The 25,356-nt window shown below is 41.4% G+C and overlaps 1 protein-coding gene across 6 annotated transcripts in view; it reads right to left on the bottom strand.

Moving 5' to 3' along the window:
* Window positions 1-24,904, bottom strand: part of peli3 (pellino E3 ubiquitin protein ligase family member 3) — a 33,000-nt gene extending 8,096 nt beyond the window's left edge. The window contains exons 1-4 of one of the 6 annotated variants that reach the window (XM_078276501.1): window positions 24,583-24,904; window positions 10,019-10,219; window positions 6,112-6,241; window positions 2,778-2,879 (exon numbers count right to left, since the gene is read on the bottom strand). In XM_078276501.1, the coding sequence (XP_078132627.1) occupies window positions 2,778-2,879; window positions 6,112-6,241; window positions 10,019-10,191 (405 nt within the window). In that variant the 5' untranslated portion in view covers window positions 10,192-10,219; window positions 24,583-24,904. The remainder of the gene's footprint in view (window positions 1-2,777; window positions 2,880-6,111; window positions 6,242-10,018; window positions 10,220-24,582) is intronic. The other 5 variants (XM_078276502.1, XM_078276499.1, XM_078276500.1 and 2 more) reach the window with 5 other exon arrangements.
* Window positions 24,905-25,356: the final 452 nt, after the last annotated feature.

Raw genomic sequence — 25,356 nt, 5'->3', positions numbered from 1 at the left:
GAACAGTACACAAGGGTGAACATGTTTGTACTAAAGGGCTAGTTCACAAAAACTACAGAATATTTTCTCACTTGCATGTAGTGGTAAGAGCCATGTCTGGATTTTCAGATGGCTGCCCCTGAGATTTTTCACCTTGGAATACTAAATCATCTATGCCAGTGACCAAATCAGTTCATCTTTACATTGGTGACTAAAAGTGCCATTGTGTCACAATATTGCCACTATTTGATTGGGTAAGGATGGTTTTGGGTTACTACAATCCAATGAATTGGCCCCTCAACTCCTCCAATTAGGATAAGTATGATTGAGATTGACTTCACTGTGTCAAGTATCAACTATGGCTGCACGATATGATCAAAATATGCGATATGCGCTGTTGAACACAGCGATAACGATATTACTTGCGATAAATAAACAGTGTACACAGTGTCTGCCTTTCTGCTGCTGAGTAATCTGCTAAAATACAGTAAATTGCTTGTGGAATTTAAAACAAAAAATGTTTTCCAACAAGGTACCGCTAAAACAAAGGGTTAATGCGGAGCTCCGGATACTGGTGTCATTCATCTGCATGTACGGCAATACAAAAAATCAGCAAACTTTGGTAACGCTTTAAATCCCTGAAGTTACCATCTAATGTTAGCAGTAGCTAGCTAGCTAGCTTGGTTGGTTGGTTGGCAGAACGCTGAATAAGACATATCTAGGCCAAATGTGCCAATTAACTTTGATAAAGTGACTCACAGTGAGAGGGTCGAAGTTCAAGATTAAACACGTACAACACCCAAAAATAAGTTCAGGTCTATTGTAATGGACACAAAAATAATGGACTAAGCTTCCAGGTCTGAAAAGTGAAGCCAATGCGGAAGTGCCTTAAACCTGCATTCTATCTAATTTCCAGCAGGGGGCAACTCCACTGGTTGCAAAAAGAAGTCTTTTTCTATAGAAGTCTATGAGAAAATGACCCTACTTCTCACTCAACTTACATTTGTATTACCTCAGTAAACTTTGACCCACTCACTGTATGTTTTCACTCAACATTTTGGTTGCCTAAAAATGTCTTGTGTTTTGCCCAACAAGCTAGCTAGCGCTAGTGTTTTCTGTGTGCCGCTGTACATGCAGACGAATGGCAGCAGTACCCGAAGGACTGCGTTTACATGCTGGTAAATTTCCACTGGATGACTCACTTCACAAGAAAACCCCCCCCAAGATGGAGACGTTCAAATTGCCAAACTGGAGGCTTTAAAAAGGCAGTCAAAAGACCAATGGGTGACATCACTGCTGCTATGTCTACTAATTTTACAGTCTACGGTTGAAATCTTTTTTAAATCTCTTTTTCCAATACTATGAGCAACACAATATGAATTCCATCCGCCTCCATTGCATCTTGGTGGAGGCAGAATACCACAGATATCTAACATATATCTATAAAAGGTTGGCAAAGCGAACACTGTGGGTGAACCTTCCCTTTTTAACAGAGCAGAAAGAGGCAGACAGACATGGATAGATTGGAGTGGAGCCCTGTTGATTCTGTCTGCTGGAGTCACAGCTCTGTATGGATCTCCTTGATGATGAGAGAAGGTGGATGGAAAAACAACTGTGAGCTACTGAGAGCAGACAGCTCTGACTCATCTCCTGTATATTTTATATCTCCTCAGCCTTTTGTCTTCCTTCCTTCTCACGCTTCATCTTCGTTCTTGATGCCCTCACATGCTCTGCTGTTCTTTGACTTAACAAGGCTGTCAGCTTACAATGACTGTTTGACTAAATATTCAAATGTAAAAGACACCTTAAAGGAATAGTACTTTTTTTGGAAGTGCGCTTATTGGCTATCTTTCTGAGATATGGATATTAGACTGGAAGCTAACCTGTAACGTAATTATATAATGAAACGAATAAGCAAAGGTTTCGGAATGAGCATGGGAAGCAACTGTCATCCTTAAAACTTCTTCATACTGACAGTGGAAGCACAGCAGAGCACTGATGCATTTAATGGCAGGATGAAGAGTTGTGTATATTACTACATTAAGCTAAGACATTGATTTCTTAATGAAATGAGGTTGTCTACAGTGGTTTTTAATGGGTTGCAATGTTGGCAACCAAAACTAAATAATAAAACAATACTACTATTTACGACAAAAACGATTGATATCAGCAGCATTAGTATATTTATTTATCTACACCTACACTAATGCATTTTCATTTTTAAGCAGTTTTAAGACAAACACAATTTCAATCCACACAAGAGTTATAGCAGAACTAATCTCCATCCATATTAACCACGCATATCACATAACACATAACTGGAGCAACAGTGTTTGCAAATGCTTCCGTTTTAGGGGCTTGGAAACAGTGTGAAAAAAAAGATGTTTGTTTTTATACCAAAACGTAGTAGTGTAGATGTAGTTAGCACATCTACAGCTGTGCTGTTTCTAGTGCTAACGTAAATGTGTTAATTTGCCACAATTAGCTTTTTATAGTGTCAAAATGTCCACAGAAGCTTTTCAAACCTCTCCTGTAGCATATATGATCCACTTCTCCGCTGTTGACCCGTACATTAAATATGTTCCAAACAATCTTTGGTGTTTGTTGGCTTGGTTCAAAGCGTGTTTCTGTCACCTATTTACGGCTCTTTTTAATGACGTTTTTTTCAGTCTACATGTCTCTTTTTTGACTTCCAACGTCCTATTTCTACAGTAGGTCACACAGCTTAAATGTTGAGTTGGCATGGCACATGTGGACGTGTGTGTGTGTGTGTGTGGTGTGTGTGTGCAGACACTGACCTGAAACATGTCTGTGTTGGTATCATGCGTGTACTCCACAATGACAGAGTGGCTCCGTGACAGTGTGTAGGAGATGCTGTGCTGGCTTTTGTTGCTGAGTGCCTGCCAATGGAAAAGACATTATCCAGGTCACATAACAAGGAGAGCTGAAGGTCTGGCTTCCAGGAAAATCTTCCCAGAGGACATTTCCTGTTCTAGAGGGACAACCCCGGCTCTAATTAAACTGACTGGCACCATTTTATTAGCTGATTTGTTGTTATGATGGAGAGTTCATCTATTGTCAATATACTGTGTGACAGTTCATTACAATAAGGAAGTGATAATTCAGAACATATATACAATACATTATATTTACAATGTACAGTACACATACAATACAGTTTGGCACAGCAGTGCTATTAGCTAAATGCTAGCATCAGCACCCTAACATGCTCACACTGGTCCTGTTTCCGTTCTATTGTCAAGTGAATTTTAGGCAAAAAACAAAAAAATGTGAATTAGGCACGTTTCCAGCTCGATGGTGTTTTTTGCCCCCAATGGCTCCTTCCAGGCAGCGCTGCAACCGCTGCCTCCAAGGCACCTAACCCTAACCTTAACCCTAACCCTAACCATAACCATAACCATTGCCTAACTGACTTCAAGGCAGCGCTGCGACCGTTGACTTCAAGGCACCTGACCCTAACCTTAACCCTAACCCTGACCCTAACCATAACCAGTGTCTTCCAGGCAGCGCTGCCTGGAAGGAGCCGTTGGGGGCAAAAAACACCTATAAATGCGTTTCCATCAGCTGGTTTTGAGTCAATTAATTTGGCTGCAGCGTAGTTTGATCAGAAGTTGGCTACACATGGCTCTAATCCGCTCAATCAAATGTTTTTTTTATTCAACAAACAACATAAACACAATCAGCAGCATGTTACAGGTAACAGAACATACATGTAACACCCCCCCACCCCACCCCCCAAATAAGGACTGTATAATATACTGTGTCTATATATATATATATATATACACACACAATATCACCCCACCCTCCCCATGACCATGTGGGCTGGCAACAGTAGTCATAGTCGGCCTTGAGCGAATAAGGCACGCGCATGTTACCTTGTACCAGAGACCATCAAAGTCCCACATCACAGTCAGGAACATGCAAATAATAAAATGTCAGGTGGCAGAGAAAGAAACCATCCAGCATGAAAGCATGAAAAAGAACTGAGTCCGTGGGGACTGTGGCCAAAATCAAAGGCGAAGATCGGCGTATAATCCGCGGTAAAACTGAGATAGCCGTATGGTCAAAAAAGTCCAAAATCTGCTTTATTAGCCCGATGACGGACCACCCGGAGAATGCAAAAAGCCTTTAATTTCAGACAGATCGTAGGCAGAGCTCCATATTAAACCAGCAATTGGTGGAGGTCAACCCTCCGCTTCCGAGCAGCTGCGGCTGCGGGCCCCGGCTGCGCCTGTCTCTGGAGCCCGTCGGTTGCTCTCCCGCGTAGACATCGGCCGGGAGTTAAGGAAGTCCTCAGCTTCGCAGGGATGGTTAAACATATGGTAAAACCATCCGTTTTTTTTCAGACTTGCCAGGTACAGCAGGAAGAATTCCGTGCCTCTCTTCCGTGCTGTGTCCATCGCTTGGCCAAAAGCTTGTCGGCGTTTGATTGTATGCTTACTGTCTGTCTGCAGCAAACCTCACAGTTTTGCGGTCAATAATGACGGGTCCTTCTTTGCGGCTGGAAGAACAGCCTGACGGGACGAATAACGAAGGGTTTTGAAAATGAAAGTACAGGGTCTGTCCCCGGTTGAGCGGTCACTGGAAATCCGATGAGCCCGCATGATTTCCAGCTGCTCGGTGTGGAGGGACAGGAACCACTCAGGCAGAGATCGTGTTAGAAACTGCACAGTGTTTGAGCCCTCGGTCCCCTCTTTCAAACCGATAATGAGTAAGTTGCAACGCCGGCTACTGTCTTCCATGTCCGCCATTTTAAGTTCAAGGCTACTTAAGGCTGCCGCGTGGTCCACTACGGCCTTTGAGATGTCTTCAACACCAACTTTTATGGTCAATATTTCAGCTTTGATTAAGCCAATACTCCCTGAGAGCGATGCCAGTTCAGTTCAGATGACATCAAGCTTACTGTCTGTGCCCTTGGCCAACTCATTCAGCTGCGTAAAGCGAGATTCAAAAAATTCAGTGTGTCTGTAATGGCGCCGAGCTCGCCACCGCGCTGCCCTTTATTTGTCTTCGCAGAGGCTCCACTGGCATTGTTTCTCCTCACAGAGTCGGCCATTCCTACTCCTAAAAGCTGAACACTGTTGAGGCGACTGAGAAAGTCAAACTTAATGGGATAAATTAGTTAAGAAGGGAGAGTCAGACGAGAGCGAATATCCTAAGCTGCCATCTTGTCCAGCCGGCCACGTGATTCCTTAATTGTTCTTTCACTTCAGCTATTGGCCATGTTTCATGCTGTCCGGAGAGGAAGACACACACATTATGGGAATATCCAGGAAGACGCCGACAGCATAAACAGCTGATCAGTCCTGTGAGTTACTACTACTAGTCCTGTGAGTCGCTACTTCAGAACTTGACTTGGGGAGCTAGATGGGATATGGAAACGACTTTGCCGAATCAAAGTTGTTTCCATATCCCATCTAGCACATTTGGGCAATTAACCAGGTTTCATGATTTTTACCGTTTCCATATAGCTTTTCTAATGCCATAGGCCTACTTCAAAGTGCGCTTAAAAATATGCTTATTGATACACGGCTAATGACAATGCTAACGATATTATTACATGACATGATATTTTACAATCATATGTAAAGAAATTAAAATGTAATCACCAATAAGATTCTGAAAAAAATGAGTTTTTACGGTTAGTTTTTTGACATTTTGGTATTCAAACTGCCAAAAACTAATGTCTTTAAATTCACTCATTTGCAAACCCAAAAACACACGTTTATAATTCATTAGAGAGAACATTTCTTAAGGTTTGTTCCGTCATGCTAATTAAACAGCATGAGAGAACATGTGAAATTAAAATCGATATGTATTTGTTCTGTTAACACTCCCATTTGCGACACCTGAAATGAACATAGCAGTAGAAAGAAGATCCTGAATTTGTTAAAACTACAGCTAGCGCTGTTTAATGTACCACCCGCACTATGATTAGTTTTTTCATACTTTTCCTTAGAGATTTCAAAGGAATGTGTCGGAGTCGCAGAAGAAATAGACATGTTTACTACAGATGTACGTTATAGTAGATCCGAGAATATAAAATGTGGTTCCTTTCTACCTGGGACACACAGTTTCAATGACAGCCAAAACTGAAATGATCCTCACCTTTGACACCAGAGGGGTTGAGACATTGTGAATAACATCAGGTTTGACCCCGTTGGCTTTAGGTCTCTTATAGAGGGCCATGCGACTTCTTCTGCGACCCTTGTCCCCATTGGCCAGTGACCCATTGTGCCTGTGAAGCATAAGAAGAACATTTACTTGATTATAATGATGTTAATAACTGGGTTAAATTGATAATAAATGCATTGTGTGTTTAGTTTTTGCTTCACCCCCTATATTTTGTTAGAGTGTCTAAATTCACAAATTCATGTAGTGGCTTATTTGATAAGGCTCCTACAATGTAATGCTTTGCCTTTGATAGATATGTTCAGTGCTGTCATTCAAAACTACACCTGTCAGTATTTACTATTTCCCAGTGATGAAGGATGCAGATTAAGTGAAGGATCAGTACAAATGAAATGTCCAAAGTCAAATCATGTGATTGAAGCATGACACAGAATTAAAACACTTAAAGTTAAAATAAATGCCCCAAATCAAGACAACAAGACAGCCTGATGTTCAGCCACAAAGTTCTCCCATCAGTTTTTAAACCAACTAACTGCTAGGTTATCACACCTAATAGCCTCACATTTATTGCACAAATATGTATAGAACCCATTGTCTATATTGAACCTGATTCTATCAGGTCAACAAGGGCTGGTTTTTGTATTTGAAATCATATTCCACACAGTATAGTTTATATATGAAATAGAACATATACATGAAATACGCACCAAGCAGGTCACTCTCTCTCAAATGTTTGATGCCATAGGAAGTCCAAATATAATATCCTTGGATTTATTTCAGATTGGGTGAGTTATCCAGTATTACCAGCCGTGATTATTGCATATTATGCTGCAGGTATAATGATCAGTCATGTTCTGCTGGCCACAGAGAAGCCATGATTGGATGGATGTTGTAAAATGTCGGTGGCAGGTAATCCCGCTTCGCTCTGTAATCCCATTCACAGTGAACCAAGCCATACTCATCATCCATCAAGTGTTCATCATCCAGTGCATGGATCAATAGGTCGAGGAATGGAAGCATATGTCTGTGTCTCTATGCCTATGGGAGAGACATCCTTCTCTCACACTCATATGCAATGTATAACATTCTATCTATCAGTCTATCTGGTTGGTGTTCCTCATGGAGGTTAAGGTTTAAATGTGCCACTGTGGCTCAGTGTGTGAAGGGCACTTTTGTGTGGCGTCCAATGAGCTCTTTTTCCTCTTACTAATAACACATTTTTCTCATTCTCTCTGTCTGAATATACCTTTATTCACCCTCTGTCCATTATAGTCCCTCTGTCCGTTTTAGTGCCTTAGTGTCTGTTTAATGTCATACTAATCCAAAACAAACCCAGGCAGATTTGTTCCATGTAGCATAGCCTTATATAGTGTGGTGCAGAATATTAAAAGGCTTTTAAGATATGGTTGGTTGGTTGCTGGCTGGGGGAGCCTCATCAAAGCCAATAGCTGATTTATGAGCCTGCAGTTGTAAAAAAAACAACCTTTTTCTTATTGGTCAAAGTAGCAATTAACTCTGCATGCTGAGCTATTGATTTCCTGGGCCTGGTGACCCATTGGATCCCATCTGACTTGGTTAGTCACGAGCATTTCTCGACTACTTAGGTTTCTAGATTACTTAAAGTAATCGCCCAGTTCAGACGCTAAAGTAAGACGTGGTTAGCCTAGTTTAGCATAAATACTAGAAGCAGAGGCAAACAGCTAGCCTCCTCTGTTGAAAGTTCAAAAATACACTTACCAACACCTTAAGGCTCATTAACATGTATCTCCTTCGATTAATCTCCACATAAACAGAAACGTATTTTGTATTTTTTGGGCAAAAATTCATAAAAATGACGTCCATGACACCTTTAAAGTAGGGCTGTCAATCGATTACAAATTTTTAATCGCAATTAATCGCATGAGTGTCTTAGTTAACCCGTGATTAATTGCAAATTGATCACACTTTTTTTTATCTGTTCTAAATGTACTTTAAAGGCATATTTTTTTCAAGTTTTTAATGCTGAAGTGGTATATGATTCTTAACATACTCCGGTGGTAACTCAGTTCACATCGACAGTACATGCAAATAACTTTAGTCTTGTGGAGAAAACCGTCTGGAAGGGCTTTGAAACTCAAATTGCCATTCAAAAGACCATTACTTTATCCATTTCTGCCATCTCTGCTGCACCCTGCAGTGAGAGAATATTTTAAAGGAAATTTAAATGAACAAATGCAACACAGATCTGCATGCAAACCAGACCATAGGTTTTGCTTTGTTCACTGGCAAGCTATAGGCAAATCGGTATTTGCATGAAATGGGAGTGGATGGACAGATGCAAAACACACGCTAAGACCTATAGGGGCTCTCTAACCCCTTGGGCCATCAGTAGTCAATCCATGAAGGATAGGTACAGTATGTAGAAAATATTGCAATGTACATCTGTCCATTTATCAATTATATCTCAGGTGACGTGTCAAGATGCCAGTGGTCTGATTTTGCTCAAACCTTGGCTGCTACTACTTCACACTGCTTACGTTTGAGCAATTACTCTGAGTTCGGTCTGATTGGTTACTTTGATCGGCCTTAATGGGGACTCTATGAGATTACCATCTCAAACATTGAGGTTCACTTTCAAAAGGAGATCTGAAAAAGACCCAGGGACACACTGACCTACATCATTATATAGGGACCCACCACATCAGATTGAATACAATTTAGACCCAGTCAATCTGATCTTGGTTTACTCGCGTCCACTTGGTTCCTAGTGTGATCTTGCTACCTTATATTCAATCTGATCTTAGTTCTAAGAACCCAACCCAGTCTTCTTGAGATCTCTATGACAGCTAGGGTTGGGTATTGTTTATAGAATTACGATACCAGAACCAATAGCAGTACCAGTTCCCTTAAAGTGATACTTCATTTTATATCTTTTTTTCCTACTTCATTCGATACCCATCGTGCTAATGGGTATAATTCAGTTGTGTAAAATGGCTCCACCTATCCTCCCCATCCAAATGACTTTTTTACACAAATGTGCACAGCATTCCGGGATAGTTTTCTCTGGTTTATTGGCATTTCTTTAAACCAATCACAATCGTATAGGGCAGTGCCAGACACAATAACGGTGCCTCTGCAAAATAGTCTCGGGAAGGAACTTGTTTTGGTGGAACGTGCTCGTTCAAAGTAGTTTTAGTCGTGCAACAGAAAACTCAGATTGGACAGATAGTCTAGCTAGCTGTCTGGATTTACCCTGCAGAGATCTGAGGAGCAGTTAACCATAAATCAACCGGAGGTTAGAACGCCAACACAAAGAAACTGGAGGGTGAGGGAAATCCGGCTGAAAATGAGGGACATCCAGCTGGTCTTCCGCCGGCACAAGAGCAATCCCGTAAATGAATCGATATAGACTAGCTGAGACCAAAACCATTTAAAAAATTGTCTTTTTTTAGATCTTAGTACAAACAGGATTGAATGCAGGTATCGTTTGACTGGAGAAAGTTCATTACTTATAGTTGCTACTGGGTTATTTTGGTCGATACCTTAAAGTTATCAAGTACCAATACTCAGCTCCAATGACAGCGCAGCGCTTGAGATTGCAAGCTCTTATGGATCTAGTTCTTCACTGAATTTCAAAGCCACACTCACACTTGAGGTCTTTGGACCTGTCGAAAACTATATTTTCAAAAGAAGAGACTCACTCCAAAAGGAACCAAAGGACACACACAGACCCCAGCAAGACCCTTCTGTATCTGATCAAACTGAATATAATTAAGACCTGACTTGAGTCGGAATCTGGCTCAGGGTCCTATAACTCACACATGCATATCACAAGTTCATACTCAGCCACAGGCAGACATATAAAGACATGTAAATCAGCCGACATGGCGCTTCAGTATCTCACCCTAAGACGATGAGCTCGCCGTACTTGACGGGCTCCTTGTCCTCAGGGAAGACTCCGTCGTGGGGTTGCGAGCTTGAGCCCAGAGGAGGCGAGGGCTGGCTCTTGTTGCAGGATGGACGCAGCTCCAGAGATGGGGGGGGACACAGCGCCTCTGAGCTACCCTCCAAAACCATGCCCACCGGCCACAACTGGGGCTCACTGCTGGGGAGGGAAGGAATGGGGGTTCAAAGAGAGAGAGTCAGAAGATCTTGTGTTACCGATTAAGAAAGTCAATTTAATGTGTCAGAATAACATGGAATATAACACTGTATGATACCTGAAAGAAGGTAGCTACTTTCTATATAGAAATAAATCACTATTTAAACAATAGATTGTAAATTGAAAATCATCAAAGATAGGAAAGTTAGATTTACATTAATTACAGTCATATTACAGCATTGTAAACATACAGATTTAACGATTTAATTTAGAGTCAAGATTTTATTTTGGATAATATTTATATATATATATATATATATATATATATATATATATATATATATATATATATATATTCATAAGTGCAGCTCAGACAGGTTTTGTACATAAAACGCATCACCCAGCTTGTAAACATATTTATATTAGCACCGTTATTATTTACAACCATAGACTGTGGAAACATGAGGTCATAATGACATCACCCACATGCTTCAACAGGTACTTCTGAAGTCTTGAGTTGCGTTTAACTGGCGTCTTTGTCATTTGAGAGCAATACCTTGAGAGAATCGTGCTAACAGCATTGATTCAGCAGCACTTTTTAATTTTGATTTTATTTGCCAATTGGGCGCAATGATGGGGGTCATTGTCCCAAAGGCGCACTCTGCATCAAATGCTGCTTTTGGCCATGCTGAGATATCGGTCAATGCAAAGCCACTCATTTCCAGGTCCATTTGCATCCATGTTCAATGGCAAAAAAACAGAAAAGCCAACAATATAATTCAGGAATAATGGGCAAAATGTGTATTATTATTACAGCACAGGATGGCTAGCCAGCTCTAGTCTTTGTGACGTTGGCTCTTCTGGTAATTGTCATCCTCTTTTGCGACTGAAGTGCCTTCTGTTTGCTGACCCAGGGCCTTAACAAAGCAACCGGCCCATCCAATATGATTGGATGAGCACAGGCGATTCAGCGTTTTTCCACAAATGCAGATAAACTGACACCTGCATCTATTAACCCTGTTCATACTTTATGAGGCATGTATTTGTGCCATTTTACCCACGGTGATAATTTACACTTTTGGCGAGTGATATGGAGCCCAAAGAGGAGTGCTGGAAACAAGAAAGCATGTCCCCTTCACAGACTCTTACAGTTAACAATTAGGCAACAATCAAACATTTGATACCCAAGATTCTTAAGGAAGCCAAAGGCCCTGAGCAGCAGCCAGCGAACAGAGAGGTGGAGCAGCTCCATGATCACTGCCTTTCATTTCTACTAGAGGTTTTTCTTACAATGACATTTCAATGCTTTTGATTGCAGTCCTGTCAAATCAGACTAAAGGCTTGGCATTAAATCACTTTGGACCTAACATACCATTTTCTTATGACAGAAATCCATAATACACCAGCAAAAGGACAATGACAAGCATTTAATTAACTGGCGAGAGAGTAGATGAAACATTTATATTATGCTAAAAGGAGTGGGGCCATTCCTACCACATACAGTATAAGTCACTATGTGGATATTTTGACATTCGTTTTACACAAGTCAAACAAAGCTCAATCCCTGTCTCTGCGCACAGGTTCCAAACCATTTCTTTATGCTCAAGCCTATTATTAATCAGAGTGGGCGAGACCACCTACACGGTGGAAAGCGAGCGGTGAAAAAGCATGACAAAGCCCTACAAGCTTTGTTCTTCCTTTGAGCAGATTAGATAATCATCCTGGCAATTTGAAAGAAATAATAATACTGAAAATACTATCCCATGTTTGGACTCTTCCTTTCCTTCCCTTCCTGTTTGATTTCTATGTGTCAGCATTAAGGAACAGCCATTTTTAGATCATCATTCACACAAAACTAACCCATATGGACTCATACCAGTGAGTGAACTACATGGTTGTTATTAGACATGATTGAATTTTGGCCATCTGATGGGAACTGATGAGGAGGTACCTCCTCATAATCAGATGACGGATGGCAAAGATCAGATTCAGGCAGCCATTGGCCATTTCATTACCCAGGCTCTCTGTTGCCCTGGCTGGATATTGAGCGGTGGAAGTGATGCAGAGGTAGAGGCAGAATGGACTCAGGGGAGGCTGGGTGGACAGAAGCAAATGAGGGGAGAGAATACGAGCAGGAGGAAGAAATAGAGAAGAAATAGAAAAGGGGGCTTCCTGTGGGTGGCAGAATGCCTTATAGATTGTGGGGAACTTCCAGGGCCGTCTAGATCTTGACACAAGAAATGTATTTATAGTCTCAAAATAATGTATCTAAAAATATAAATGCCAAATTACGGATTAGGGAGTCGCTGTTACGACTTTTTCTCTCCTGATACTAACTCCTGATCCGATTCCAAGTGTTAGAATCCCAATCCGGCAGATTGGTGCGTCCCTAATTTAATTCAATTTCAATGAAATTGTATTCATAGTGTCAAATCATAACACACACAAGTTATCTCAGGCCGTCACCTTCTTTACAGTGGTGAAAATTACTTCAGGAAACATCTGGACTTTTACTCAGTCTCTGCACTGTAAATGATCTAACTGAGCAGAATTAGCATGAGGATCATCTATAAGAGCACAAGAGGCATGACTGCCATGGGTGGATGAGTGGATGTAGACGAGGAGGAGGATTGTGAGGTGGGAGTCAGAGGAGGAGGAAGAAGAGGAGGAGTGGGTTTGAAGGGCAAGGAGAGGTGAAGGAAAGATATGAAAGGAGGGGCAGATGTGAGATGCTGCTGCTGCTCTCCTGGAAAAAAAACAAAAAACACACACACACACACACACACACACACACACACCAAAGCTTCAACGATCTGTGTGGATGATGAAGTGAGGAAGGAAATGAGGAAGAGGAGAGTGAGGCGGAGGGTGTTTGTGTGTGTGTGTGTGTGTGTGTGTGTCTCTGTATGTGTTAGCAAGCGCATGCGCGGAAGTGGCAGGCTTTGGCAGGGTGATGGATTGCCTGTCCTGTGCCACGCATTTTCTAATCAACCCACAACCACATCCTGGGGGTGGAGAGAGAGAGGGAGAGAGAGAGCGAGGAAGAGAGAGAGAGCGAGGGAGAGAGAGAGAGAGAGAGAGAGAGAGTGAAACAAAGAAAAGCTGTCTAACAAAGGAAGACAAAGGAAGGAGAGAATAATAGAGAGAAACAGATAAAGGGAATGCAGTCCGTAGGAGCCGAGTGAAGTGGCTTAAGGGTCTGTGGTAGGAACGGCTGCTTCTGCTGCTGCTGATGGTGCTCAGGCTAAACACACTCACACACAGTATTACACAACACAACTCACTGCAAATAACACCGCCCTGTAAACCACACAAAGCCAACGAACAAAAACCACGCAACATACAGTAATACACTGTATCACAGCATTACACACTGCCACACTACACATCACGGTACAGGGGAATACAGGGGAATGTAACAAAACCCTGCACGCACAACACCGTGTAACAATAAACACAATACATCACAACACAACTCTACGCATCAGTCTAATACAGTGATTTTCAAGTCCAAAACCAATATGGTTATTTGAGAGTTCAAATATTCAATATTGGCTGATATTCTTCTTCTAACATAAACAAAAGTGTTTAGTGAGGACGTCTTAAAGGTCCCATATCATGCTCATTTTCAGATACATACTTGTATTTTGAGTTGTTTATTTTGACATGTTTACATACGTAAATGTTCAAAACACATTCTATTTCTCATACTGTCTGTCTAAATAGACCTTCCCCCTCTGTCTGAAACGCTACGTTTTAGCGCCTGTCTCTTTAAGCCCCCCTCCTGAAAAAGACCAGTCTGCTCTGATTGGTCAATGTTTCCAGGTCTTCAGCATCTGCCCTCTCGGCATCTCTGCACAGTCATTGCAGCTGGGGAATGACTGTAACAGCACTGTAGCGCCACTTTCTACCTATATATAGTATAGTTGTGACATCACAACCATACAGAAGTCCGGGCGGCTCGTTTAAAGGCACAGTTTCTGAAAACGGTCTGTGTGCATCTCTCTGTGGATTGAGCGTTTTGATACTTTGACAGTATTTATATAGCACCTCTACATGCTTTATAATAAAAAAAAGACATGGAAATCTCACTTTTTACAATATGGAGCCTTTAAATGTCATCATTAATGGTGCACTAATGCTAGCAGCAGACATTAGTCTGTCAGTTGGTCGGTCCACCGTTTTGGTCCAGACTGAAATATCAACAACTTTTGGATTGTTATGATATATATGTTTTCATTGTCTAAAATTTGGTATGGTCTAGACTAAGATGACAACCATGGTAAACATGCCAAAACATGTTTGCTGGTGAACATAGTCGAGCATTTAGCAGCTAATGAGAGATATTTTTGTCAGGAGTTGGTAGAGACCAAAACAGAGCTAAAAGGAGGGTGAATATTGGACTTACATTCATCAGGTGGACACAAACATGACTCCAAATAAATGCTAATGTTGCTCTGTAACTGCTGCCACTTTTATGATTTTCGAAGCGTAAATGCAAACGCCCGTTTATGTTAGGCTATAAACAAACTACACCACGGTCGCTCCACCGCTAGCTTCCACCTGGTTTTTGTGTGTTTGAGGTCAATCAATCAATCAATCAATCCATTTTTATTTGTCATATGTGACAGCGTGATGATGTTTGTAGTCTTATTTTGCCCCTTGTAAGCAAAGCCTTTTTTAATTGACGTACACGCTTAAAAAACTCACAAGTGGGGTAGTGACAAACACATGTTATGTCATAGAACAAAACATGAAAATCTCTTAAGCTTGTGTTAACTACTTATTTTCGAGACAAGGAACCAGTAGTGCAAAAATGCTGATTTGCAGGTTTTAGGACTCATTCCTGCAGCACTCTACAGAAACCAAAATAATTAGTGAGCAGGTCAAGGCAATGAACAGTTTTTTTCAGTGTCCGTTGCCAAATACCACACTGGTTGACTACTTTTGTATTCCGTTTGTTGATCCCAAATTCACATGTTCTTGGTGGCAGGGTAATTTTAGGAGGAATATAGTACATGCAAAAGGTGTACAGTATACTATACTTGATATTGTAGCTCAACATTCCCCCCTCCATCCTGTTTTTCTTGAACATTTGTTGTCCTCTTTTCTTTTGCTGGCTTCCCTCTCCTTCACTCCCAGCATTCACTCTCTCTTAACCACCCACTGCAGGGGAAGGGCGAGTGTGTGTGGAGTGTGTGGGAGAGAAAGAAAGACGAAAGAGAGAAAGAAAGGAAGAGTCAAATTTGTCTCTTCCAGAAACAAATGAACAGAGAGCTAAATATACTCCGACTGACAAATGAACTCTGCAGTGAATTATGGCCTCATGACAAAACTCATCACACAATTTCTCCTCTTCAACCTGTTAAAATAAAGATTTTCCTCTTCACATGTATTCTTAGTCACTGGAACTGAGACAGTACTTTTCTGTCTCAGTAAGTCATAAAGAGATGGTTATGGTCTGATTAAATCTAATTACAATGTAGCAATAACAGCAGATGTATTTTTGAATCAAACATAACAGTGCAAAAACAGCGAATCATACACAGATTGGGTGTGTATGTTTTCGTAATTGAAAGCATGACAGAGCCAGAGAGCATGTCTGCTCCACATTATGTAACACTTTATACTGTACAAATCCTACAAGCCAGTGTTATGAAGGTTTCTGTCACCCTCCCCCACCACCAAATCCAGCCTCCACTCCTTCCATTTCTTTCACTTTTCTCTTTCTGCTAACGATTGGTTCCATTCCATTCTGTGGTTGTTTTTCTTCTTAAATTCACCAATGCCACTTTAAAGGATTAACCTTATGTTTATTTATTGATATGTATGGGATGCATCTAACCCTGACCACTGAATAACCCACATGTCATATCTAGCTTTCTACGTTGCTACATCTATGAAAAATTGTGACGGAAGATTTGCAATGTGTGAATAAGATTGTTGTAGCTGTGCCATTGGGGAACTTGTCAGAGACATGTATAAAATTGATGTAACAGAGTCCAATTCTTTCTGCCATAAATGTATAGTCTCAAGTCAAAACGGAGATACCCCCGATGACATCATTATTATTTTTGTAATCATTATCAGACTTTAGAAAGCTTCCTCCAGACACGCAGAATACCTTAAACAAGTGTTTTCACAGGATGAACTCCTCTAGTAAACTGAACTTCATGTGTACTATCCATAAATATGCCTTCAAATTGGCATATTTCATTATCATGAAAAAGACTGCTGAGTGAACTGCTGCTAGCATGTCGACTGGAAATGAAATTGGCAAAATAGATGATCTCATAAGCTCTCGTGTTTAAGAAGACTAAGAGTCTACAGCCGTGCTAACGGCTCTGCAATGCTGCACAAGTAAAGCTGATGTTATTAGGTATTTGGTCATAAAGTATTAAGACAAAATGGAAATATTATAACTCATACTGTGATCGTTTACATTTTGATGTAGTCCATAGCATCCTAGCTAGCTACTTTGTAGGATTGTGCAATGCTCTTACGCACAACCCAGTCGCTCTTGTGTGTTGGGAACAAAATGTTAAACAGAAGTACAGTATGTCCCAAAATGCCACAGTGTTACTATAAGGGGAGACTGTCTTCCCCACAAAAACACCCATATAAGTTGTTTTTTCAGGCAGGCAGGTTGGGGTGGTGGATGGGTCAAACAAACAAAGGACTTTCACCCAGGAGAGCAGGGTTTGAGTCCTGTGTTAGAATAAAAGTAAATAGCGAGTTTTTGTTTTAACTTTTGTTCAGCGTCACATGCAGGACTGGAAGTGAAGTAACATCTGTTTTTTAACCCAAACCACGATCTTTTTCTCAACCTAACTACAGGAAGTAGTTTTTGTGGCTTAACATAACCAAACTGGGACCGTTTACGTTCAAAACCGCAACTGACATTCTCTGGTTTAGACATGAGTAGTCTCGCTTTGCCAGACCCTCCTCCAAAGCACGCTGAAGAAGGGTCTGGCTACTCCACATAGCAATCGGGGATGGGAGAAAAACGTGCTCTTGTTTAATGGCATTTCCTTAAACCAATCAGAATCGTTATGCGCGGCGCTAAGCTCCGCACAGAGCCGCTGCAAAATAGTCATGCGAGAGAAAACTCAGATTGGACAGATAGTCTAGCTAGCTGTCTGGATTTACCCTGCAGAGATCTGAGGAGCAGTTAACAATAGTTCTCATTAATCCACCCAATTTAAAATTCCAACACAAAGAAAGCGGAAGGAAACGGAAAAGACATGCATCCGGCGGAATTTCCTGCAGCACCGGGGCAATCCCAGAAGTGGAACGTCAAGGATATAGACTAAGATATGAGGACAGAAAACGCTCCTGTGGGTCGTCGGTTAGGAATAAACAAACCATGTCGTCGTCTGGTTTGGAGGAATTGTTGTTATCAGGGACATGCCACCATGTAATGAATCAAACTGCATCATATCAACCTTGTCATGCCGCTTTAGCAGCCTTACTGTGTTACCCATTGCGTGTGTGTGTGTGTGTGTGTGTGTGTGTGTGTGTGTATATCCTGCAGCTCTGTCTGCTCCTAAATAGCCCTGCTGTCTCGGATGCAGTAAGGCGAATGAAAATGAGCAAAAGAGCAAGAAAGCTCGAGAATGGGAAACGCTGAGACGGAGAGAGACAGAAACAGAGAGAATGCACCTGTAGCACTCATCGGGTCGATCTGAATATCAAAGAAGGCAAGTTCACATGACCCTGTTTGCAGACAGGCCTGACCCTGGGAGTAGAGATGAAAGTAAAAGGGAATGTTTAAGGCTCACCTTTGTTCTCTCCTCTCATCATTAAGCACTACTCACTGCAATTCAAAAGGCAGTCAACTAGAGACACAAACAGCTGACAGAAAAGCCTTCAGCGAGAACAACATGGCTCTCTATGAAGGTCACTATCAGGGGTTTATGCTGATATTTCATACCTATGCAGGGACAATCAGTTTGAGTTTCATGGGGACAGGGAAAGGGTTTCTGAGTCATACCAATGGCTCAATACTTATTTGGGTGCTGAGATCTTACAACTCAAAGATTAGCTACAAACATAAGTGGCATGAGGTATGTTACAACATATGCATATATCATGCCTGTTGCTATGCAACATCAAGTATGAACAGCTTGTGACCTGTCTCATAGAGCATCACAGTTTGCAATTCTGATAACTGAAAATGAGTCAGCGCATTTAAACTGTGTTATTTCAGAACATAAGGCATGTGGGTAATGTTATGCAAGCATTAGTGCCTCCAGCCCAAAAACCCAGATTCCCTGTGGGAAAGTTAAGTGAAAGTGAGCTGAAAAAATTGTTTGTGATTTGGCAGCACAGTTGGAGCAAATCTTATATAACTTAATAATATTTTTTTTTTAACTTGGGCCTTATTTTTGTAGCTTTGTCCATCATTGCCGTCCGTTATGATACACCGCACCTACCAAGTTAAAGCTGGGGTAGGCAGGTTTTTTGTGTCACTGGGCAAAAATCCCATTACAACCTTTTAGCATATTGTAATTCATGTGGTCTGAGAAAAAAATAGACTTTTGCACCTCCCATTGGCTCAGTCTGATTGTCAGTCTGATTGGGCAAAAAGTCAGACAATCAGATAGGTTGCAGAAACAATCAGCAGACTATCAAATCCACTTTAATTTTGAGGTCAAACTGAAAGTGCACACACCTGAAATGTTTCTAATAATTCCTCATTGCACATATAAACTGTGTGTACACTAACACAGTAGGTCGATATTGAAGCAAGAAGTGGGACTGTAAACTGTGGTCTGCCAATCGATGTTCACAATGGACAGTTTGTTGAACTTCTTCTCGAGTTTGGCTACTATCTTTAGAAAATTCCACCCACCAAGTTGAAGTGTTATTTAACTCAGCCTCTTCCTGATGTCTAAAGCTGTCCATCAAAAACCTACAGATGAGGGTCCTGTCTAGATGGTAACCCTAGATTTTTGAAAACTCTTGCAAGACTCGCTGCCCAACAACCTATCCTAACCTAACCCTTCGAGGTCGATGCCTAACTTTAACCATCGAACCACAACCATCCGAGGTCAATGCCTAACCATAACCATCAAACCTTAACCATTCATGGTCTATGCCTAACCTCTATCATCTAACCTGAACCATTTGGGGTCAATCTCTAACCTCAACCATCCAACCATAACCATTTGAGGTCAATGCCTAACCATAACCATCAAACCTTAACCACTTGGAATCAATGCCTAACCTCAAACATCTAACCTAAACGATTTGGGTTCAATGCCGAACCATAACCATCAAACCTTAACCATTCATGGTCTATGCCTAACCCCTACCATCGAACCATAACCATTTAGGGTAAATCTCTAACCTCAAGCATCTAACCATAACCATTTGAGGTCAATACCTAACCTTAACCATCTCGCGTAACATTCACAAATAATGGTTTACCATCTGGACACAATCACAGCGGAAAAATAAGTAGAACCCATACACTAGCGTCACTTTGGGAAACAGAATGCAGAACCAAAAGAGTAGTTCATGGGGCGGTTCGCTAGTCGCAGGTAAATGAAATGAAACGGCTCCATCCATTAAACATTACCAAATCGCCTACTACTCAGATTGTAATGGGTTAAAACTAGAGCTCAAAGAACCACTTCAGAACAGTTTAACAGCAGCTCAAACTATTTTTGTGTTATTTTAAATCTCCCCTTTTTGTGATTGCAGGCTCATCTGCTCTCAGTTTGACCCCTCAGGCTTCGTAAGAGCCTCACAGGTGGGCTGCTACTGTGTTACCTCATCTCTCTGTCACGCACATACACACAAAATCTCTTGTTTGAAGCTCAGGTTTTGGTTTGTGATTATCATGTACTTGTCTAACAAACCATACATACCTGCGAACATTGTGCTGTGAAAAAGAGGGAGATTTTCTGGGGTATCGGTTGGAATGACCTACTCGCAACGCCCCATATGCACCACAAATGAATACAACAATGACTTTTAATGAGCCTTAAAGCCTAAGCAATCTAAAATGTACAAAATGTACTGTGTGTAGTCTTGGTTCTCCTTGATGTGTATTTGTAAGCAATCGCAGAGTCAGGAAACATGTCTGCAACATTTTTTCTGAACTCATAATGTTAACGAGTCGATGTTAGCAGTTCCCCTCTGTGACTCCACAGCCTGTTTATGTTATGTTGTTATGCTGCAATTAGCATGTTTGCTAACATAATTTTCCCGCCGTGTACTACGCTAAAGTCTGCCCGGCTAGCGTCTGTTCAAGAGGACAGGCATTTTGACGCATACTTCTTCTTTTTAGGAGCTGTTTATTCATTTTCAGTTCAGTTCATTGAGATTGTAACAGGAGCTTGAATGCACGGCACGTCAGGCGGAGTTGTTTGGGTTGGGTTGCCAGGTAGTACCACGACATATCCTACAGTCTGGATGTCACGGAAATTGTGAAACACCCATTTGAGTCATATCGCTATGAAAACTGGAGATTAGCGGGACAAATTACCAATCAGAAGCAGGGCAGGAGAAAGGGTTAAAAGTAGGGAGACTCCCGCGTAAATGAGTGTTGGCAGGTATGACCTAAATACATTTTTACATGATCATAGTGTACTTATTGTAGCTTTGGAATCGAATTCTTTCCATGCTGGGCAGTTTTGTATATGTCTCTCTGTGTCTTTAACCAGTTCTTTATGGTGGTGGGTTTACTTAATAATAGCTCACACTTCTCTTTTAATCAAACTGCATCATGCCTCTTAATTCTTGTTGTAGAAACATCTGTATCACAATGATGTTCAAAAGAGCTCATCCGTTAAATCCTGTTACAGTACTATTATTGATGCTATTACTACTACTGCTGATGCTGATACTACTACTACTATTGTTAATTTCATAAATTGCCGCTAATGCTACTAATATAGGGTGACCAGACGTCCCGGTTTGACCGGGACAGTCCCGATTCTAAGTTGCGTGTCGGGACGCTAAAATGTCCCGGTTTACACCAACCACTATGCAATTGTCTCGGTTACATAGCCGACGTGGTCTTATTATAGCCCGATCATTAACTATGATGATGAAAAATACCTTTTCACCAAGTTTCTCACAAGTTCAGTAGGTGCATTTTCCAAAAGAATGCTTTAATTCTGAAAAATAAAGTTGGTCCCACACAAAACTCACTCAATGTCTTTTAATATTATTTCTTAGATATGTAGGCTACATACCATGAAAATTCATGAATATTAACTGAGATACCCCATTATGTTGTGAGCAGTAGGCCTACGTGTGCTGTTGGCAAAATGGCTGGCACACGTTCACTATTCACGTTAAAAAGCGTGTGCGTGCACGAGCACTACGGTCACGCGCACAGTGTCCCGGTTTTAGTTCCGGGAAATCTGGTCACCCTATACTAGTACTGCTACAAGTGCTAACACTGCTGTTACTATCACTGATGTTCATGATACTAAAGTACTAGTAATACTACTACTAATAGCCTACTGCTATTAGCTAGCTACTTCTAAAACTAACACTGGTAATACTATTACTATTGATGACACTATTACTGCTAAAACTACTACTACTCATGATATTACTACGTACTACCTCCTCTACTATAATCTTAATGGTGCTAATGCTATAGGCTTTATACTACAACTTCTGCTACCACAACAGCTTCTGCTACAACTACAACAAGTATAAGTGACCTACTGTTACTGCAACTACAGATATTAATTCAGCTGGTACTAGTATCCCTGCTTGTTTCTACTACCATCACTAATAACGCTTCTGAAAGTGGTATTCATACTATCAGGCTTCTAAGACAATTTAAGGGTCGAAACTGATCGACAGTTGGTGGTGGAAATATTCCACCACCAAAAAGGGCAAAAAAGAAGACTGCTAGCTAGCAAACTAAAGATTTTTTTTTTTTTAAATCTGCGTCGCAAATATTTTGTTAGAGAGGAAATTCAAGGGCACCCTGGTAGCTCACCTAGTTGTCACCTAGTTGAGCGTGCGCCCCATGTACCAAGGTTCAGTGCAGCAGGCTGGGTTTGAGTCCAACCCGCGTCCCTTTTGTCATCCCCTCTCTCTCTACCCCCTTTCCTGTCTTCATCTGTCCTGTCAAATAAAGGCCAAAAAGCCCCAAAAAACATCTTTAAAAAAAAAAGAAAAGAAAGGAAATGCATTCAACATGTGTATTAGAAAGGAAATGCATTTGTTTTCTAGACCTCAAGAATACACACATTATCATTTGGTAAGAAACACTCACTGTCAATATAACTACTTTTGTTGACGACAGGGCACCTTTAAAGGACAATTCCGGCGCAAAACGAACCTAGGGGTTAATAACATGTGTACCCACTCTGTCGCTCTCTGGGACATGATTTCATGCTAATTGAAGGTGTTTGTAGCTTGAAACAAGCTAGCGCGGACCGCTGATTAGCTTACAAAGCTAGTATTTGGGGCACAGGGAAAGTAAAAACAAATCGCTATTTATACCACTAAAAAGGCTCAAAATATCACCACACTTCAGCGGTAGCATAATGAGGGTCCCTAAATGTTAGCCGAAGCATTGAGAACTTTGTAAGTGTACAGACAGTTTATTAAAACGATAGATTTTACAGTCGCGTTCTCGTATACAGGCGGTCGCCGTCTTGGGAGCTACTGTCTTTCTAAACTATCTTTTTAATAAACTGTCTGTACACTTCCAATGTTCTCAATGCTTCGGTTGAAGTGTGGTGATATTTTGAGCCTTTTTAGTGGTATAAATAGCGATTTGTTTTTATGTTCCCTGTGCCCCGAATACTAGCGTTGTAAGCTAATCAGCGGTCCGCGCTAGCTTGTTTCAAGCTACAAACACCTTCAATTAGCATGAAATCATGTCCCAGAGAGCGACAGAGTGGGTACACATGTTATTAATCCCTAGGTTCGTTTTGCGCCGGAATTGTCCTTTAAATAAAGCCTGTCATTTTTATGCTAAAAACATAATCACAGTGGCACAAGAACAGAAGATTCAAGTCAGCGAACTGACTCAGTCAACTTGGCTGTTTAACTGTACAGCAATAGCTATCTAAAGTTCACTAACAGCTAACATTAGCCGCCATAAGCTACTGGTCATACCAGACCAGGTAAGACTGTAGCAACAACCCCCTAAATGTGTACTGAACTGAACAAATGTGTGTTATTCATACAACCTTTCACTTGTAAGACAATTGTGTTATTTTGACTTTCAAAAGTTACATAGGCTCTTTAATCCAACATGTGCCTTTAAAGTGAGACTGTTATTTTAGATTCATACATGTACAAATGTGACACCTTCAATGCTAAATTTCTATGTACGAGTTTTAAATAACTGCAGTTGTCAGAATAAAACAGCTGTCTTAAAGACAGGCATCCACATAGATCATCTCGCCAATAAATACGAACGAATAACCTGCATCATATCCATTAATGCAGAGGTGGATGACAGTGAAGTATCTGGTTTAACATATTTTGGCCTCACATATCTGCAACCGGCCTCATCCTGACTGTAATCACAACATCGCCAGGGATCTATGTTTAGGCCCATATGCCTAAAACTGTCATTTCCCAGCAAGCTACAAATATTACTCATTACTCAGCAAACTGCAATACTATTGGATCATGAATAACAACAAAGCATTGCTGCTACGTTTTGTGTTGTGTGTGCCATTTAGAGCTCATTTCCCCTGATCCTTTCTTTCTTAAAGCATCCATCTAGAAGCAGGGAAATATTGCATGAAACTGTTAGTGCGCCAGAAATGCCTCATTTCAGTCCAAGATGATTCAAACATGGCCTCTATCTGCTCTTGTTATTCCTGCTGTGTGTCTGTGCGGATTGCAGCGGATTGCGTTTTCCCAGAGCCATGCTGTGTGGATGGACGCGTACTTCTCCTATGCTCTCTCTTTTTCTTTTTTTCTTTTTTTACATGATGATGTAGTAACCTGATCTGATTGGGCCATTAACAGGTGTGACATGCGGAAAAAGGAGAAATCAGCATCCACGCAAAATCGATTATTTCTTACTCTTTTTTCATATTAAATATCAGTTTTTGGCGACGTAAACAGGCTATTTATTGTGCCATTTTTAAAGCGCATACAGGCTGGGTTTGTGCACAGGGGATTCCACCGCACAGACAACACACACTACATACAGTAGCTTATAGGGGAGACATCAGCACGCACACACACACACACATACCCTCTTTTACGCACAAACACACATTTCCCTGTCATAGCCTACACACAGCGGTGATAGAGGTAAATATTAAAAGAAAGACGCGCAGCCACCAATGAGAACAAAATCAGCTATAAGCTCCCACGAAAGCCCTATTTTGCATCACTTCCAACAGTTTGACATCACTTACCAATCAAATTTACCTCATAAAGATTCGCGTCAGCTTGAACAAAGGCGAGAAAGTCAACAATCCACAAATAAAACGGGGACTTTAACCTCCATCATTTCCCTAGAAGAGCAGTAAAGCGGACAACAGGCCAGCTGGCGTCTCCTGTCATCTGCGCCTGTGTGGATGGATGGACGGATGGGGCTGCTGTAATAAAGACAGGTGATGGGAGAAATCAGGTAAACAGGCCCGTACCCGCTGATGTTTGCCAATGGAGGACCGGGACCGGCTCGGATCTGTGCGTAATTCCTCCTCTGGGTGTGTATGTGTGGGGGTGTGGGTGTGTGTGTGTGTGTGTGTGTGTGTGTGTGTGTGTGTGTGTGTGTGTGTGTGTGTGTGTTGTGTGCGGGTTGTGTCAGTCCCCGTACGGCCTGGGAAGCGTAGAGACGGAGAACGGGAGTGAAGACGAAAAAGACGAAGAAAGAGAAGAAGCGCAGAGCATCGGCGGCGGTAGCATCGCCTCTCCTCCGTTCATGTTACACCGGAGACTGAGATACGTTTATTCCTGCCGGATATAACAGCAGACAGCCCGATGTCACGCCTACGTCTCTCTCTCTCTCTCTCTCTCTCTCTCTCTCTCTCTCTCTCTCTCTCTCTCTCTCTTAAGAAAAAAATTAATCTTGTCACACGACTATTGTGTTGCCTTTAAGGGATCCTTGTAAATCCGTGGTTCCAAATCTGGTGCCTTCCATGACTGATCCAGTTCTGTCTAAATGCTCAACGTTTTTTAGGCCCCCT

Source organism: Sander vitreus, chromosome 19 (genome assembly GCF_031162955.1).
Source record: "Sander vitreus isolate 19-12246 chromosome 19, sanVit1, whole genome shotgun sequence".
Classification (NCBI taxonomy): domain Eukaryota; kingdom Metazoa; phylum Chordata; class Actinopteri; order Perciformes; family Percidae; genus Sander; species Sander vitreus.
Note: the sequence above shows the minus strand (reverse complement) of the source record. Positions and strands in the feature narration are given on the sequence as shown.